Source organism: Phalaenopsis equestris, unplaced genomic scaffold, assembly GCF_001263595.1.
Source record: "Phalaenopsis equestris unplaced genomic scaffold, ASM126359v1 Scaffold000060, whole genome shotgun sequence".
In the NCBI taxonomy this organism is placed as follows: Eukaryota; Viridiplantae; Streptophyta; class Magnoliopsida; order Asparagales; family Orchidaceae; genus Phalaenopsis; species Phalaenopsis equestris.
In genome coordinates this window covers 281,020-300,993 of record NW_018164502.1, presented here as the reverse complement: position 1 = coordinate 300,993, position 19,974 = coordinate 281,020, and the positions used below count along the sequence as shown (strand labels likewise).

The 19,974-nt window shown below is 36.4% G+C and overlaps 1 protein-coding gene across 3 annotated transcripts in view; it reads left to right on the top strand.

Moving 5' to 3' along the window:
* The first annotated feature begins 5,108 nt into the window (after positions 1-5,108).
* Positions 5,109-19,974, top strand: part of LOC110019516 (polyprenol reductase 1-like) — a 70,646-nt gene continuing 55,780 nt past the window's right edge. For all 3 annotated transcript variants that reach the window (XR_002293457.1, XM_020717200.1, XM_020717201.1), the window contains exons 1-2: positions 5,109-5,857; positions 17,811-18,160. Coding sequence is in view for 2 of the 3 variants with exons in the window: in XM_020717200.1 (XP_020572859.1) it covers positions 5,678-5,857; positions 17,811-18,160 (530 nt within the window). In the remaining variant the exon portion in view is untranslated. The remainder of the gene's footprint in view (positions 5,858-17,810; positions 18,161-19,974) is intronic.

Genomic DNA, 19,974 nt, shown 5'->3' with positions numbered 1-19,974 from the left:
GGGCCATTGAAAATTATTTGTAGTCATCCCTTCAATTAATGAATATGTTGCATCAATTTGACATTAATGATCCATCTGCAACATCATCAATTATCAATCTAAGTGACATCAATCTAATTGACCCAACCAACCCATTATAAAAGTTTGAATTATTAACCTATCTGACAACGCATGGTGCAATCTAGCAAAGCATGGTGTGGACTATTTCTAACAAGATCCTTAAACCTTTCCCAAGCTTCATATATCGATTCCCCTTCAAACTATAAAAAAGATATGATATCATTTCTAATCTTAGCAATTTTTGATCGTAGCAATTTGTGAAGGTGAGAAAGATTTAGATAAGAATTTTGGTGATAAATCTCTCCACGTTCTTATAAATTCATAATGAGTTTAACCATATCTTAGCTTTATCCCTTAGTGAAAAAGTAAAAAGTCTAAGCCTGACAACATCATTCGACACTCCATCATATTTAAATGTAGCACACAATTCTAGAAAACTAGAAAGGTGTAAATTAGGATATTCAGTAGGTGTTCCTCCAAATTGATTGTTTTAAACCATTTGGATAATAACATGTTTAAGCTCAAATGAATTGACAACTACATAAGGGTTTTGTATACTCAAATGAATTTCATCAATTGTAGGATTAACATAATCACTAAAAGGTCTCTGATGATGTCATTTTCATTTCCACCATTGTTTAAATTGCAAGCCATTTTGCTAAAATCATCTTTCTCTTTTTATTATTTTCAAATTTTTTAAACAATTCTTTCTAACTCAGAATCGCGAGAATCATAAAGTACCTAAATTTTCTGATCTTACACTACGCATAAACAAACTAAATACGCATAAACAAAAATAAAGCAAAAAATAAAAGGCAAGTAAACACACTTAAATAAGAAAATATTCAAACAAAAATACAAACACTCTTTTTTTTTATATTTTCTATTATTTTGAAATAAAATAAAAATAAAATACTAATATTTTCCGTTACTTCCCCGACAACGGCGCCAAAAACATGATGGCGGGGCGAATTAGTGTGAAAATTTGCAAATATTTTTCAATATTACAAAATTACACACGACAGATATATCATAAATATGCAATATAATCTCAATCAAAATACTCTTTATGTAAATAATTTATCTCTTAAAACTCTTTTTAAACTGTCAAATCCCCTTTAAAATCAATGCAAGTATACATTTCACTCAAGTAATAAAGGGCTCTAATGGAGTCCTATATATCGATCCCACAGGGAAGTTGGAAAATCTTAAAGTAAATTATGAAACAAAAACAAAAAACAAAAGTAAAAGTAAAGTGCAAAGTTTGAAAAGTAACCAGGGAAGTTGGAAAATCTTAAAGTAAATTATGAAACAAAAACAAAAAACAAAAGTAAAAGTAAAGTGCAAAGTTTGAAAAGTAACCAGTCAAGTGAATACTAATTAAAATGCAGATGTAAGACTATAAAAGTTAAACTAAACTAAATACTAAACTTTCAAATGTAAAATTACGAACATTAAAAAATGTTTTTTGTTGTGATGGAATGTTCAAATTTAAGAAAGCATCCTTCCCATTTACAATGAGTATATGATTTATGAAGAAATTGAAATCATTTGAAAATATATATAAAAATTGTTTTGTGCCAAATAGGAGCAATCCTATTATTTACCCACTTCCGAGTGCTATAAAGAACATTGACTAATCTAGAGTTTGGTCCCTAATTCCATGGTTAGGCTGGGAGAATACCGGCTCTAGAGCTCCCACAGAGCTCCCACAACTCCCTCCCCTGAGGGCTAATAATCTCGCATTAGTTTCCAATCAACTAGACCAAATTAGATATTTTAATCAGTCACCTTAAAATCTTCAATTCTGCATCCAACAAAGTATATTTCATTATTTATTTGCACCCAATCCCATGAATAACATACTCTCCCATGAAATCAAATGTGATTTTCTCCATGCTATAAAAATCATATATCATTTAAGAACATATTTCTATCAACAAGTATTTACATTTCAATTAGTCAGATCAAAAAGTAAATGAAGATCGGAGTTTAAATCATAATAATTATTAACATTTAAAGCCATAAAAAATATTCTTCACAAAACTATATCTCAAAGTAGGGAAAATGATAAAAAAGACTACTCATAATTCATGAGAAGGATACGATAAAATACGGATTTGATATATAAAAATAAATTTACAAAACAAAAGAAATAAAAATACAACTTATCTCACAATCCTTCCCAAACAAATCCCTAGAAGTTCTCTATAAGCCTTTCTCTCTTTACAATCACTCTCATATCTCTCTTAAAAGTGTAATAAAGAAGAAATCTCTCACATTCCCTCTCTTCTTACACCCCTAGAAGATAATCTCCTCCTCTCTCTATCTCTAACTCACGCCCCTTTCTCTCTCTCTCACGCCACACCCTCAAAAGCTTCTAAGTCTTCTTCTTTTATTTTGGGCTGCCTCATTTGGAAAAGTCCAAAAGCGAATATATTAATAAAAAGGAAAGGTACAGATAGGTTGGATGAAAGGACTCAAATTGGCACCCTAACCACCCGACATACAATACACACGTAAGAAATACATGTATACCCAAAAAACCAAGATTAAAATGTAGACGTAGAAATTTTATACCAAAAGTTTGCCAACACTTGCAAATTCAATCAGCTTGTGAATGATCCAATTTAGCCGTGTCTCTGCCTCTGGTTCTAAGACAGGAGCCAACTAACAAACTGTTAAGTTTGCTGTCATTACCCGAAACAACCAATGTATCATCCATCAAGTTTGGTAGAAGCCTCCATTCTTCTTCTTCTTCTTCTTCATAGATGTATAAACATGTCATTCCTCATCAAAAAATTGGCTCATATGATCAGTGGATTGTTCCAAAGATTGTTAGATAGATCTAGGCTATTGCACATCATGAGCCCCATGTGCCCGTGCCTGACTAACAGTAACAACTTGCTCGATCTAATGAGGCGATAAAAACACAGTAGAAATATTGCCACCCATTATATCGATGATAGGTTCTAGGGCAAGAGAAGTATGAAATGTCTCACCTAACCCCATGAAAAGAGGTTCCATAGGAGGATTGTGTAGAGGTTGAATGATTGACATAATGTTCACAAGGATAGTGACATCTTCAAGAGTATCCTTATGATGATCAATAATGTCAATTACTTGGAGCAGATTAGAAGAAGGGGGAATCACTGCATCTGGCTGAGCATTTTGCTTATTTGGTCTTAAATGGGGGTGTAGATAGTGACATTGAGAAATGGAGTGACCGAATATACAAAAATTTAAGCAATATGAAGGGAAAGACTCAACGGACAAACCCCACACCAAAAATAGTGCCGACAGTGCCTAACCAAATTTTCTCATTAGTGATTGAAGTGATATCCCTTTCAACAAGTACCCTGGCTTCAGAGGGATGGAAAATACGAAATGTAGGAATGTCCGTTTGAGTGACTTACCATAGGCTGCGACAATAAAATACAACACTTATTGAGTAAAATAATGAAATTTCAGGCAAAAATGATTGGTGGTTCAGTCTGTGGGTCAAAATTCACCGACCATTTCAAAATCTTCATTGCTCTGTTATTAATTCAAATTAATCTTCTGGCAAATAAGCGTGTGTAATCTTCTTCATTATTAATTTGAATAAGGATGTGTCTTCCATCTAAAAGTCCAATTTTTCACTCCCCAACAAGGTGCATAAGCTCAAATTTCTTATGAATAAGCTCCATTTGGGATGACCATAAAAAAATTTCTTGACCAATTCAGATAACAGAAGGAAGCAATCTGATTACATTCAACTTCTGTAAAAAAGATAGATGACTTCCCATTCTTCCTACCAGGTTTTTTGACGCAAATGAAGAAGGAAATGAGCACGATTTAGGAGTACTTTATGCGTGGACACCCGCAAGGGCAGCAACGTACATTCTGTCCGAATCCATCAACAATAGAAGGAGGCGCGACGTTATGAACAATGAAGTTATAGTGAAAGAAAGAGCAAAACTGAAGGAGGATCAACGGAAACCCTTTTAAAGTCGAGCAGAGGACGAATAGTGCAAACTTCCTTCAATGAGCATCCAAAATGAGAAGGTGCAAAACTTTCTGCTTCGGGAACGAGGAAGGACGAGACGAGGCCGCGCTCAGAAATCGTCCTTCAAATGACGACGACGACGAAGGAAAACATCGAGGCAGACACAACACAACGAAGCGCTACGAAACAGGCCAGAGGAGTCAAGGCGCGAAACCTTCAAGCGCGACAATGTGAGAAAACGCCATAACAGATGTGCTAGGTTTCACCATATACGGGAGAAGGAGACGCCATTTTAATGAATAATGTAAAGTTAACTAATTAAATAATAATTAATTTAAAATTTGATAATATAAATATCATGTTTATGTTAGGTTATAGAGGAGTCGATGATAAGACAAATTAATCAACATCTAGGTAAATATTTAAAGGTGAAAAAAAAGAGGGAGAATATTTACTCACCTTTTGCGTTCATTTCCTTTATGTGATTTTGTGGAATCTCTAAGGAGTCGTTATCTACTCAAAGGTTAATCCTAACTAACACAGATGAAGTTCATATCAAACACTTGATCGTGAAAGAGATAAAATGAATATTGCAATTCACGTAATTTTAGTTGCGGTTTCGTTCAACTTACACAAGGCCCAACTATAATAACAATGACGAGAACTTGAAACATTGTTAATAGGTTACTAGATGGCTTAAGATTTAAAAATTAGAAAAATATATACCTAGCACTAAGTTCTTATATATTAACATATCTTAAATCTAAACTTTTATATCTATTTACGTAACCTTTCGGTGTCTTAAACATATGCACAAAATTTGATAATAATAATTTTTTTAGGTGATATTAAAGATTTTAGTATTATATACATGTAAATTAAAAAAGTTTAAATATGAGATATATAAATACATACGAATTGAGTCACATGTATGTATATGCCCCTAAAATTTTAGGCATGAACTTAAAAAAAATGTACATGACCCAAAACATTTTTTTTTTAATAATGTAAAATTACAATTTACGATCCAATATCACTAGTGACTGTCCGGTTTACCTTCTTCACAGAAGCTCAACCCGAACCTCCAGCAGAAGCAAAATCGTCCCTCTCCGCGATCCTCGCCTTCTTTTGCTACTGATCCTCCAAAACTCTTCATGACCGGCGCTCTTTGATCGCAAGTTCTCCTCGGCGACAAATCCGATGCCTTCAATTTATCTTCGCCGTGTCCTCCTTTTCTCGTTTTCTTCTTCATTATCACAGATTTTATGCCGCTAACACCTCTCCGAGTTTCTAGAGCCCAATGCTGAGTTGCCACTCTTCCTTCCCGCTCTCCCATTGCGCTTCCAATATCATCTTTTCCGCTCTCGTTCGCCTCTCCATCTTGGCTTTCTCCTCCGACGTCGCAGCTCAGTTCGGCCGGAACCATATCTTTTTCATCAATCCGTACAGCTATTGCGCGTCTGAGAACCCGACCGGTAATCCAATAGGCCGCTGAAACTTATTGCTTACGACTGGTATTTCTTTGAGCTCACGCTGCTTTTCGTGGAACCCCACAGAACTTGTATTCCTTTTTATTGGGGTTGGGATTTAGTCTCTCTTTCAGCTCCTCTGCTGCTCCTGAGCAACTCAATGGCCACAGTTCATGCTCTGATGGAGTTTGGGATGATGCCTCTGCTGCGTGTCGCTTGGGTTGCGGCGACTCTGCCGATAGTCGTAGCCTCGGTTCCCGTTGAGTCCATTGGCTTTTTCCGTCGGCTTCTTCTAGGGTTTGCTGCTAGGGGGAAGACTATGCCGCAGTCGTCTACCAAGGCAAGGTTTATTTTAAATACGAGGACACAGTTCTGTTCATTAAGAGTTTGATCCTTCTTTAATTCTAGGTTTTGTTACGTGATTGCTTTTGTGGATGCACTGCGTTTTGTTATGAGTGGAATCTAAGAAGAAGTTTTCTATTTTTATTTTTTTTATAAGAAGAGAGAAATCAACATTTTTTTGTTATGTTTTATACAAACCTTGGACCGCCAATTACGCTTGCATGCTATATTCAGAAGGACTATAGTAGTTGCATATCTTCCAGCTCCCTCACACCGGTTGATTCTTTGCTTAATACTTTTTTGAAATGTAGAGCACTCAGAGTGCTTTCTTATACCATGAAAAGAAACAACAGTTTATGGTCAGATGGGAACTATAATTTTCCGGGCCAGTATGAATAATTCTTGCTGTTTCTCATTTTTCTTGATCGGTTTTAAACTTGTATGAATTGTGTTACTCCCATACACGGCACGGTCCACCCTAGACCGGTTGGAAGTGTTATAATCGGCTGGAAGCATTATAATCGGTCCACAGGCTGGCCTGTCCTGGCAACGAGAAGAAACAGAGCAGACAAGGGGAGCCGCAGAAGGAGGAGAAGAAACAGAGCAGACAAGGGGAGCCGCAGAAGGAGAGGAAAGGGTGGGGTCCACTAGGCCCATGATCACCTATGCAAGGAGGAGAAATTGAGAGAATTTGGAGGGTGAGTTAGGAAGAAATTTTTTTGAAATACTATGAGGGGATTTTATTAGGGGGAGACGTAGGGTTTGTTTTCTTTATGCATCATTTTGTTGGCTGCTGTGTTATCATTTTTTGGTGTTCCTAGTGATGTTTAGGGTGCGGGAGAGCCGATCTACCTCTCGATAGTAGATCATCTTTTGCACCATGCTTATTTGCATTTGTTTTTCGTAAGAGCAACCCTTATTTGACTTATTTCCATCATCTATCATCATTTTGTTGTTGTTGCTTGCTGGTTCCATTAGGGCCATAATCACCTATGCAAGAAGGATAAATTAAGGGAGTTTGGAGGGAAAGTCAGGAAGAAAAGTTTTTGAAATGTTGTGAGGGGATTCTATCAGGGGGAGAATCTAGGGTTTGCTTTCTTTATGCATTATTTTGTTGGCTGCTGTATTTTCTTCTTTTGATGGTGTTCTTAGTGACGTCTAAGGTGTGTGAGAGCCGATCTACCTCTCGAAAGTAAATCATATTTTGTATCTTGCATGTTCGCATTTGTTTTTTTTGTAAGAACAACCTTATTTAACTTATTTCTATCTATCAATAGTCATTTTGCTGTTGTTGTTTGCTGATTTTGGTGCCGAGGCGTATCAAATTGGCATAAAAGCCTAGATGTTGGTGAGATGACATCAAAGAAATTGAATGTACTAGAATGAGAGGTAGGACAAATCAGTTCAGGAATGGAAGAGAGGTTTGACACTATGGAGTATATATTTTATTCTATTGAAAGCCAGATGGAAGATGGATTTAAAAGCATAGGAGAAATGCGGGAGATGATGAAAAAGCTCATGGAGATGCAAGCCAAGGCCGTGCCTATTGCTCCAGTTACAAATCTTAATTTAGGGTCAATCAAAAAATCCTTGGCTAGGTCAAAAGTGAAGGCAATCTATAGTGAGAGGATAACAAAGAAAACTTAATCTACCTACAAGAGGGTCCCCCCACGACTCCAAAAGGAGTGGGAGTGGAGACTTTATACGGAGGGGGATGGGCCGAAAATTGGAGGAGGGATGGTGTAAGGGGCATGAAAGAGCACGATGGAGGAAAGAGGGATTTAGGAGTGGAATATGCCTATGACCGAATGAGAGAGTTCCACCTTAGACTAATGGGGGGAAATACCAGAAGAAGAAAAAGTTGGGATAAAGATGTAAGGGTCAGGATGCTGAAGATGCCAATCTTCGAAAGGGATGATGCACATGGATGTGTGTATCGGGTGGAGTGATACTTTGTAATCAACGGGTTTACTGTGGAACAGAAGCTCATGACAACGGTATTATGCTCGAAAGGGAAGGCTTTAGCGTGGTTCCAGTTGATGAAAGCAAGATATTCGATACACTCAGGGGAAGAATTTAATGATTGCTTGTTGGAGTGTTTCCGAGCTATTTGAGAAGGATACCTACACGAACAATTCTATGCTTTGACTCAGGAGGGGACGTTGAGGGGTATATTGAGAGAAGTTTGAACTCTTTTCAAGGAGTTTGAGGGGGATTTCTGTAGTAAGACTGGAAGAGAAATTTTTAAAAGGCCTAAAGCTCGACATATGAGCAGCCATCCTCCCCTTGAGACCGCGAGGATTGAAGGAAATAAAGGAGCTCACCTAGTTGATGAATCATAAGAAAGAGGTGTAGAAGACCAGCAAAGGCGGCAATACCAGTGAACTCTACAAGAGCACCTGACAACCATGACACTGAGGACCTAGACAGTGTCTTTTTTGAAAGAGACGCCAAAGGAGATGAGCACAGGAGGCCGTCCCGGGGAAGTTTCAAGCGCCTCACAGACTCAAAAGTGCAGGATAAAAGAGCAGAAGGATTGTGTTACCGTTGTGACGAGAAATACGCCCCAGGACACCGTTGCAAGGAGCGCCCCATTCAGATTCTCTTAGTTCAGGAGGAACAAAAGAAGTGGTGGAGGAGGACCATCTGCATTTGTATGTAACGGAGGTGTCCCTCAATTTGATAATGAGATTTACCCTGACTCACACCATGAAGACATGGGGATGGATCCGGGAACAACCGATTATGATGTTGGTTGATAGCGGGGCCACAAATAACTTTATCTCAAATCAGGTTGTGGAGAAGCTAGGGTTGAAGTCGGTGACTATAGGGAGCTTCAACATCATGATTGGAATAGAAAAGGTGGAGAAAATTTCAAGGAGTTGGGTCTGATGCTACATGGCTTACGGGTGGTGGGAGATTTCCTTCATTTAGATTTGAGTAGCATAGCTGTGATCTTGGGATGAAGTAGATGCGAACATTGGGAGGCATGAAAGTGGATTGGAAGTTCTTGATGATGGAGTTCCAAGTGGATGGTTTGAAGATGAGTATGAGAGGAAATGCTAGTTTATACAAAATCATAGTCACTTAAAACCATGGTCAAATTGATTCGGGGAGCGGGACTGAACTACTTGGTGGAGTTGCAAAGCATTGAAGAGATTGGAGATTTAGAGTTGACAAAGTTTTCTGAACGATTTACAAATGTCTTCCAACAACCAAGTTGATTAACTTCTTCGAGGGAGCACGAGCAAGCTATTACATTTAAGCAGGGTGTTTCCCCATCATTGTTAGACTATACAGGTACCCCAAATTCAAAAGAATGAGATAGAGAAGCTAATCCAAAAGATGCTTGGGGCCTGGATTAATAGGCCTAGTGTGAGCCCTTTTTCCAGTCTATTTTGTTGGTGAAGAAAAAAACATGGTAGTTGGAGATCCTGAGTGGATTGCCAAACTTTAAACAAGGAGACACGACGACAGAAAAGTTTCCTATTCCTGTGATCTATGAGTTAATGTGCTTTATGAAGCAGCCATTTTTTAAAAAATTGATCTTAAGTCGGGATGTCACTAAATTAGGATGAATCCAACAGATGTGCACAAGATAGCGTTCAAGACACATGAATGACACGGGAGCAGGACTGAACTACTTGGTGGAGTTACAGAGCATTTAAGAGATTGAAGATTCAGAGTTGACAAAATTTTCTGAACGATTTACAGATGTCTTCCAACAACCAAGTTGATTAACTTCTTCGAGGGAGCACGAGCAAGCTATTACATTTAAGCAGGGTGTTTCCCCATCATTGTTAGACTATACAGGTACCCCAAATTCAAAAGAATGAGATAGAGAAGCTAATCCAAAAGATGCTTGGGGCCTGGATTAATAGACCTAGTGTGAGCTCTTTTTCCAGTCCCATTTTGTTGGTGAAGAAAAAACATGGTAGTTGGAGATCCTGAGTGGATTGCCAAACTTTAAACAAGGAGACACGGTGACAAACAAGTTTCCTATTCCTGCTATGTATGAGTTACTGATGTGCTTTATGAAACAGTCATTTTCTCAAAAATTGATCTCAAGTCGGGATACCACTAAATCAGGATGAATCCAACAGATATGCATAAGATAACATTCAAGACACACGAATGACATCGATTCGGGGAGCAGGACTGAACTACTTGGTGGAGTTGCAGAGCATTGAAGAGATTGGAGATTCAGAGTTGACAAAGTTTTCTGAACGATTTACAAATGTCTTCCAACAACCAAGTTGATTACCTTCTTCGAGGGAGCACGAGCACGCTATTACATTTAAGCAGGGTGTTTCCCCATCATTGTTAGACTATACAGGTACCCAAATTCAAAAGGATGAGATAGAGAAGCTGATCCAAAAGATGCTTGGGGCCTGGATTAATAGGCCTAGTGTGAGCCCTTTTTCCAGTCTATTTTGTTGGTGAAGAAAAAAACATGGTAGTTGGAGATCCTGAGTGGATTGCCAAACTTTAAACAAGGAGAAACGGTGACAGACAAGTTTTGTATTCCTGTGATCTATGAGTTACTGATGTGCTTTATGAAGCAGTCATTTTCTCAAAAATTGATCTCAAGTCGGGATACCACTAAATCAGGATGAATCCAACAGATATGCACAAGATAGCGTTCAAGACACATGAATGACACTATGAGTTCTTAGTGATGCCGTTTGGTCTCACCAACGCCCCGATGACATTTTAGTCCTTCATGAATAAGGTTTTCTAACCTTACCTCCGGTAATTTGTCGTGGTCTTCTTTGATGACATTTTGATCTACAGTTGTATAAAGACAGAGCATGTGGGGTACCTAAAAACAGTCTTAGAGACGTTGAGAGAGCAACGATTGTATTTCAACTTGAAGAAATGTTCTTTTGTATAGTGGCAGGTGGAGTAACCGAGAGATGTGGTAACCAGAATAGAGGTAGCAGTGTATCAGTCTAAGATTGAAGCTATGGTTGATTGACCCTTTCTAAGAAGTTTGAAGGAGTTGGGGGATTCCTAGGTCTCACCGGCTATTTCCGGAAGTTCGTGAGAGGATATCACATGATAATATGACCATTGACATAGCAGTTGAAGAAAGACAATTTCAAATGAGGGGAAGCGACAACACAGAAATTTGAATATCTGAAGAGGGCCATAACTAACATATTAATATTGACACTTCCAGATATCAGTAAACCATTTGTGGTGGAGAAAGATGCTTCATGTACGGATTGAGAGTAGTGCTCATGTAGGATCAACGACTGATTGCCTACTTCAGCCAGGTTCTTATGACCAGAGCAAGACTAAAGTTAGTATATGAACGAGAGTTGATAAAAATTATTTTGACCATTGAGAAGTGATGACCCTACCTGTTGGGACAACACTTTGTTGTCATGGCAGATCAAAGAAGTTTAAAGTATCTTCTGGAGCAATTGATGGTGACTGAGGAACATCAGAGATGACTGACCAAGCTATTGGGATATATTTCGAGTTTCAGTACCGACCAGGATTGGAGAGCAAGGCAATTGACGCACTGTCAAGAAAGGTAGAGGAACCCTGATTTGCGGCTTTATTGGTACCATTGGTCCTAGATTGGGAAGCCTTCGTACCCTTGGTCCTAGATTGGGAAGCCTTGAGACAGGAGAGTGAAAGGGATGAGGAGCTGAGGAAGATAAGAGCCGAGCTACTATGAGGTTCGAATAATCATCCAGGATATGCATTGAGAGGACAACAGCTGCTCCACCAGGAGTGATTCTTGCTACCTAAATTGTTGGAGTATATTACAGACTATTACAAGTGTTTCATGACAGTGCGATCGGAGGGCACTTAGGGGTGCAGAAGACCTACAACCATTTGGCGACAGAACTTTATTGGGTGGGGATGCACAAAAATATGGTGGCAAAATGCGACGTATGCGAGTGAAACAAGTACTCGAACACGACACCTGGAGGGTTAATACAACCATTAGCATTACCAAGGAAGGTTTGAGAAGAATTGACAATGGAATTCATCGAGGGATTGACACGGTCAAATGGATTCACAGTGATCATGGTGATCGTGGATCAACTGAGTAAGATCCCTTACAATGTCCCTACACGGCGATCTCAGTCGCAAATGTGTTTATCTGGGAAGTGGTCCATTCATACGAAGTACCAGGATTGATTGCTTCAGATAGGAACAAGGGGTTCCTCAACATTTCTGGAAAAAACTATTCTGGTTACAAGGGACAATCCTTAAGAGGAGCATCACATATCATCCCCTGACCGATAGAAAGACCGAGGTGATCAGTAGGAGTGTGGAGACATACCTGTTTTTTTTTGTATCTGATACGCCGAAGCTATGAGTTAAGTGGATTACATGGCTCGAATATTTATATAACACTTCGTACCACACCGCATCGCAGACCGCTCCTTTCAAGATATTGTATAGGAGAGATCCACCTCACTTGATACATTATGGGCATGACGCCACACCTGTATCCAACGTTGGTCAGTACTTGGAGGAGAGGGACATGATATTAGCAGATCTGAAGGGACATTTATTGAAACCTCAACAAATCATGAAGAGGAAAGCGAATGAGCATAAAAGAGAGGTGTAGTTTGAACCAGGAGATATGGTCTACTTGAAGTTGAGGCCCTACCGATAGAAGACATTAGCGAGGAGGAGTGATAAACTTTCATCACAATACTTTGGACCATATGAGGTGATGACACACATTGGGGAAGTGGCTTATCATTTGAGGTTACCACGATCGTCCTCAATACACCCTGTCTTCCATATGTCACAGCTGAGACGTGCTATTGAAGATCATACTCCCTCGCCGACACTACCGTCGACGCTGACAGAAGACTTGGAGGTGATTTTAGAGTCGCCAGAAATCGAAGGAGTGCGTCGAGGAGTGGGGGGAGCAAAGGAGGTACTAGTTAAATGGAAGGGGCTGCCAAAATATGAAGTAACTAGGAGCCGTACGAGGTGTTTCACAAGCAATTTTCATCCTTTTACCTCGAGGACAAAGTATCTTTGGGAGGGGAGTAATGTTACACCAATACACGAGCTGGTCCACCCTGGACTGGCTGAAAGCGTCATAATCGGCCCACAGGCGGGCTAGTCTTGGTGGTGGGAAGAAGCGGAGCAGACAAGGTTAGTCGTAGAAGAAGAAAAGGGAAGGGTGGGGTTCACTAGGGCCATAATCACCTATGCAAGGAGGAGAAACTAAGGGAGTTTCGAGGGGAAGTCAGGAAGGAAAGTTTTTGAAGTGCTGTGAGGAGATTCTGTTATAGGGAGAATCTAGGGTTTGCTTTCTTTATGCATTATTTTGTTGGTTGTTGTGTTTTCTTCTTTTGTAGTGTTCCTAGCAACATCTAGGGTGTGAGAGAGCCGATCTACCTCTCAAAAGTAGATCATCTTTTGTTTCTCGCTTGTTTGCATTTATTTTTTGTAAGAGCAGCCCTTATTTGACTTATTTCCATCTATCTATCGTCGTTTTACGGTTGTTGCTTGTTGATTTTGGTGTCAAGGCATATCAAATTACTTCATACGTTAGAAATCCTATAACATGGAGATTCCAACTTTTTCATGAGTGAGGGGAAATACTTAATTGGGAAATAAGGACTTGTTTGGGGTGGTGACACTTTTTCAAAAAGTTGCAGTTGAAAACTGTTTTTTCCCATCGGATCTTGCAGAATGCTGTGGCTAATAGAAAGTTGCGGTATGTTATTTTTTTAAAAAAATTGTAATAGGTCCCACAATTTTTTGAACAACTTCTTCTGCAGCAGCTTCACAGCTGGTTCTTCAAACAACTGCAGCTACCTCAAACAGATCCTAAGTCGGACACTTTTTTATTAATATTTTTCTTTTATCAGAAGTAATGGGCAAAAAGTTTTAGGAGGGTAAAAAATACAAAATTATGTATTATGTTATAGAAATTAGTTATACGCGGGTCCGCCCTTGATCACATGTCATGTAGTAGTTTGCTTTCCTTGATGTATTTGTGCATTCACATTTGTTTACCTTAAAGGCCAATTTCCTTATTTGAATATTTTTGCTTTGTTTTTTTCGTTTTTAGTGTTATATCTGTTTGATTATTTGTGCCGTTAAGAAGGTTGGGCCCAATTTTTTGACCCAAGATAGTCCCAATAATCATCTGTACTATATAATTAACAAATTGATAAGTTAGTTGTAGTTATAAATCTTGATAAACTCATTAATAATAAATCATATTAATTATTGGTGATCCTGATAATTCTGATTCATCTTTTGATGTACCATCATCAAATAACAAGTTGGTTTTTTTGTTTTTTGGTTAGGTTTCACACTAAGATGCTAGGATTCTGTACTGAAAGGAATTCACTTTTGTTATATTTTATATTAACAACTTGACCATCATCAAGGAATTTGAAGGTCTTCTTCACTTGCTTATTTTGTGCATGGGATGGTGATAAGGCATGGTTAGTTTGGTTATGATTTTTAGCAGTCCTATGTTTTAGCAAAAATGCATATGGTGAAAATTACCCTTGTTTAATATATTTTGGTTTGGCCATATTTGCACCCTTAAATCCATCGTTGGGAAGTTAAGGTCCTCCATGCATCCATATTTTTGCGTTGGTTGGGTGAATGATGATGGTTGTCCATCTGGTTGAGATAGAACACTTTGATGCAAATTTTTGTGAAAATCGTATCAAAAGTTGAACTGGAATGAGAGTTTTAAAGTTCAATAGTTGAATTTAGGGTTGAACTGGATGATGTAGTAAATATTAAAATTATTTAATATTATTTAAATAATATAATAGTGAATAAGTAATAATATTTTCATCAATTTAATTTACAATGTTTTAATATTGGATACTTTACTTTTGAATATAATTATAGAGTAAAATTTATAATATGATATTTTAATTATTTTCTTAATTATTAATTCAAGTATTTTATTTATAGTCATCTGATCAAAATTAAAAAGCTAAAAATTGATTGGTTCATAAAAAATTGGTTTGGTTCACAAGTTCATCGTCGACTTTGACCAGTTCTATGCAGAAGCGATTTTAAACGTTGATTGAACTGGGTGGAGGTCTAGTTTACAGTTGAATCGGCCAGACCTTAAGTTTTGTCTGATTAGTAGAATTATGCCTTCGAGCCCTAACCTCGTATCACCCTATTGTAGGTTGATGTTAATGCATCAAGAGGCAATGATGCTAGTGGGGGTTTATGCCAAAACTCACCCCACTATAGATTCTCATTCTGATTGGGCCAAAGGTCCAATTTATTAATATAACATTGAACTGATGACATACTGATGCAACATTTAACAGTGCATCTGATTATTTCAAAGATTTCAAGCCAATGAGCCTGTCGTACCTTCTCTTGAGGCAGGGACTTGAGTTTAAGTTTGTCATGTTTTCTAGTTCTAGGGAAGTTGAATGGTTGGCATGCAAATCAAGATAACATTCACTTGCATGTACATAAAATTTTCATGAGTTTCTACTGCCTTATTATGTAGGATGTCTTAAGCTCCAAGGCTTCTAATGTTGATCTATTGTGAGATGTACACAATCATGCGATATGTATAAAATATTTTACTGGGCACAATGTCTTAAGTGTATCAACTATTTATTAATTTTAATGAACATTGAAAGAATGGAGAATTCCAATGTTGATGACAACATAAAAGCTTTCTCCAAGAAACAATATGTAGAACTTCAAAAGCCACGAAAACCATGCTCTCATTTGAAATCCAAATCATATCTAACTTTTTTTGGGCAGAGTGAGCATTTGAACCCATCCCGTTGGGATTCTCGATTTATTTAGGATCAATGGGTTGTGCGTTTAACTGCTAAATCATATCTAACTTAAATAAATTCAATAATGCATACAAACAAATAACATCATTTGGAGGAAAAGAAGTCAACCTGAAATATATAAGTCATCCAATATTAAAAGAATCAAGTTTCATCCTCGTATAGTGAGATTATCACTCTCAATAATCTTCAAGTTTTTTTTTTTTATCAAGGAGTTAGACTGCTAGAAGTGTGTGCAATAGAACATTTAATTGAAAATTTATTCAAAATCAAAATATATTAAAATTTTGGCAAGCCAATTACCCATATTTATAATAAAAAATCCATTGGATTCCTTACACACTTAAGTTTTGATTTTGAACATAGTTTTTAAAAGCTTTGAAGTGTTGACTTTGAACGATTATTTAGTTGATATTATTTCAATCAATCTGAGGATAACCGTGGAATTCGTATGAGTCTGTCTATTTATCACATATGGTAATTTTTATATCTTTCATTAATAGTTTTAATGCATTTTCCTTGTATAATAGTTTCATGAATATGACAAATTTGAAAGTCTGAGAATTGCACAATTAATGTTGTATGTGTATCTTGAGGGAAGTTGAAAGATAAGGAAATCCAGGCTTTGGATCTTCTCTCTTGATGTAATGGCAAATTAGATACTTTAAAAACCTGTCTGCCATTAGGGTTTTATGGATTCTGATTTATAAGCTTTTATCTCGGTTCTTTTTATAATTTTTATATGATCTATTTTCTTAGCATAATTTCTTACTGGTTTTTATATGAAAGTTTTTATTGTTCAGATGGGTCATTACCTTATCATCTGATTTGAATCGACATTTATCTCTTATTAATTGTTGGAGTGAATCTGTAATCATAATACTAAAACAGTTCTCTGCAATACTTTCATGCAAATCATGCTTATGATCAATTAATAATTCAGTATAATCTGGCACTAAACTACTTATATGCTTTTACTATCCTTTGACTAATATCTAGTGGTGGAAATGATGAAAGTAACTTAAAATTGAAATTTATTAATTTTCATAAATTTTGCTTCTCATAGACGATAACAAAAAAACACAAATTTGAAGTGTATGTTATTTGAAGATAACCTTTGTAAAAAAAATTAATTCAATGTTTTAAGAGTTAATCGGGATGAATTATATAATTTTGGATTCATCGGTGTAAAAGCAAGTTAAATTTTAAAAAAATTATGGGAATCCACATTAATAAATCTTTAAACTGTTGTTGCAATTTTGGCTGTCTCCATGATTTTTTATGAAGTTCTAAATAAAAAAAATCGAGAATAAAAAATAAAATCAACACTTGTTTGAATCTTTGATATGAAGATATCTTTGTTAGATGCTTTATCAATACTTATATTATTAGATGATTCATTTTATTTGGTATATATTACATGCATGATTATTCAGTTTCATATTCATGAATGTTCTATTTGAAGTTCAATTTGTAATATGTAATTTGATTTTCAATTGAAGTTTACTTTCATAAATGATCTTATGCTAAAATGTAATTTCAAATTTAAAAATTTACTCTTCCTCCATTTTAGGCTTAGATTCATGTATTGTTTTCCTGTAGATTCTAGTGAATATTTAAATTTTATAAAATCAAATTTATATTTATATTGTGTATATAAATCTTCTTTTATATTTAATGCTTAATTTAAGGAATACTTAAGACCTTTGATATATTCAATAATTTCAAATTTGATCATAAATGTTGTATGTGTTGATGTGGGTTTAACTTGTTTTAATTCAGAAATATTAATTTAAGGTATAATAGTCCTAACATAGATGATTGTAATATTTTAACTCATAGCTCTATGCAAAGTCACATCTAATATTTGTGGAATTAAAGTTCAACTTTTTGATTAATACCTTTAGGTGGAAGAGTGCTTCCAGATGCTGAAAGTTAAAGCATCCCGTCTACTTATTTTGGATTTTATGAACTCTTTTCTTTCTATTGAAGGCATACAAAATACGGATAGCCTCCCCTTCTTACCCCCATTAGTGTTTCCAACTAGTCGCTACTTCATGCTGCTGTGTGGATTTGATTGATGAAAGCGTTTTATGATTTCCTCTGCATGTTTCAACTGGTAACTCTGTTGCATTTCTTATGAATTTTTTCAATGATTTGCAGTTAACCGTTCCACAGAAGTTCTTTCTGCATTTCTACGTCATTGCCGTGCTTTTGACAACCGGCTTAGTGCTTTCTATGTGGTTCTATGCTTATAAAAAGATGACCCCATTAGCCAGCGAACCATTGGAATTCTCTACAATTGCTAGTCACCTAACTGGTGGTTCACATATGCTTTCTATTCACAAAAGCTCAATAGTTCCAATGAAGCGAAGATTTGAGGTTTGGAAAACTGTATTTGTTCTTCTGTTGATGGAAGCACAGGCCTTGAGGCGTTTGTATGAGACACTTTACGTGTTTAATTATGGTCCTTCTGCTCGCATGCATATACTGGGCTACTTGGCTGGCTTGTTGTAAGTTCCGAGGGAGCTTTTCTCTATTCTGAGTATAGACATTGCTGAACCTGTTTGATTTGGTCTTTTGATTGATTGTTCTTCCTTAACTTCCATAGTAAATGCCAGATCTTTTTTTTGTTGGCATACATTTTTGACAATATTGTATAATTATACTATATATTTGGACACGTACTAATTATTTTTTTGCATACACTTCTTTTAGGCTCGACATCTTATGTTAAATTCCTTTTCTTTATTATGGTAAAAAAATGCTCAAGTCCACTTTATCAGGTCTATGTTGCTTTGCTTTAGTAAAAATAATTTATTTCAGGGAAAGAAATGTGTATTGTTATTGGCTTAGAGCGGGTGATAGATGAAGCAATGAAAAACTAAATTGGTCATGGTTATATCAACTTGAGTTGTCATTAGATATTGATCTACGTAGTCATTGTATTAGTTAACCCAACCTTATTGAAAGATTCTTATTGGTGGTAACTATGAATTTTGACATTACGAGGTCTCATAGATTCAGAGTGAAAGTTTGTCGTAAAGGCCAATTCTAGGTTGAGTTTTTCTAACAAAAAGTTTCACATTTTATTTAGTGCATTGCATGACTCCAATATTACCGACTTAGACGATAGAAATATATGGGCTGAGATCATAATCGTAATGTAATGGCACTGTCGCAAGTCACAATCAATAGAAACACCTTGTTATGGGAAACTTTTCATGCCCTATTGGCACAGATTTTTGAATGTGATCATATATATTTACTTATATTAACACTTCATCCCTGACAAATCGATGTATAAGATGGATGGATGTTGCTTTGGGCATGAAGGCTTCGATTATTCATCAACCAGCCCCTAACCTCATGCAGTTGAGAATATTGAAGTTTTTCTTTTGTTTTTTTTATTTTGTACATATATATATATATATATATATATATATATATTATTTATTAGCCTCGATACTTGCTCTCCCTGCATTTATACAGTATCTCCTCGTTGCTACTAACATTACTTTGCTGCCGCCACCCCCTACAACTAGCTCGATCCACCTAGCTGACCTCCACCAGCCTGGGATATGCTTTAAGTGTGTTTGCTTGTGCCGTTTATGTTTTTTATCACTTATTTTCTGTTTTAAGAATCGTTGTTGTAACCCTATTTGAATTCGGTAATAATATTTCTATTGCTAATGTGTTTTGGGTTAACCTTGGTATCATTTAATAACTTGATTTTTATGGTAATACTCTATAGCTATAATTTTCTTTTTAACTGAATCCAACATCTTGGTAGGCACCTTAAAAGCACATTTAAGGTTCCCATTTTTGGGATTTCTTTCATCTTGCACTAAGGAATAGATCTGGTATGATTATCCATTTACCATTACCATTTATATATAGATCTGGTATGATTATCCATTTACCATTACCATTTATATATAGATCTGGTATGATTATCCATTTACCATTACCATTTATATATAGATCTGGTATGATTATCCATTTACCTATTGAAAGCCCAAAAAAGGCTAATGTATTAAATAGAAAAAAAGATACAGATACAATGCGTGGAACGACCCAAGCATGGCACCGTGTCCGTACAAAAATCACAAAAGGTTTCAAAATTAGAAAAAACAAAAAAAATACATTAGATACTAAAATAAAAAGTTTAACAGTGCCGAAATACATAGTATCAGGTGGCTAGAGAGCGACCCAGTTTGGTCTTGCCTCTGCCTCTAGTTTTAGGGAAGGAGCAAACTAATAATTTGGTAAAATGATTTCCATTGCCAGTAGTACCATTTATATATATATATATATATATATATAT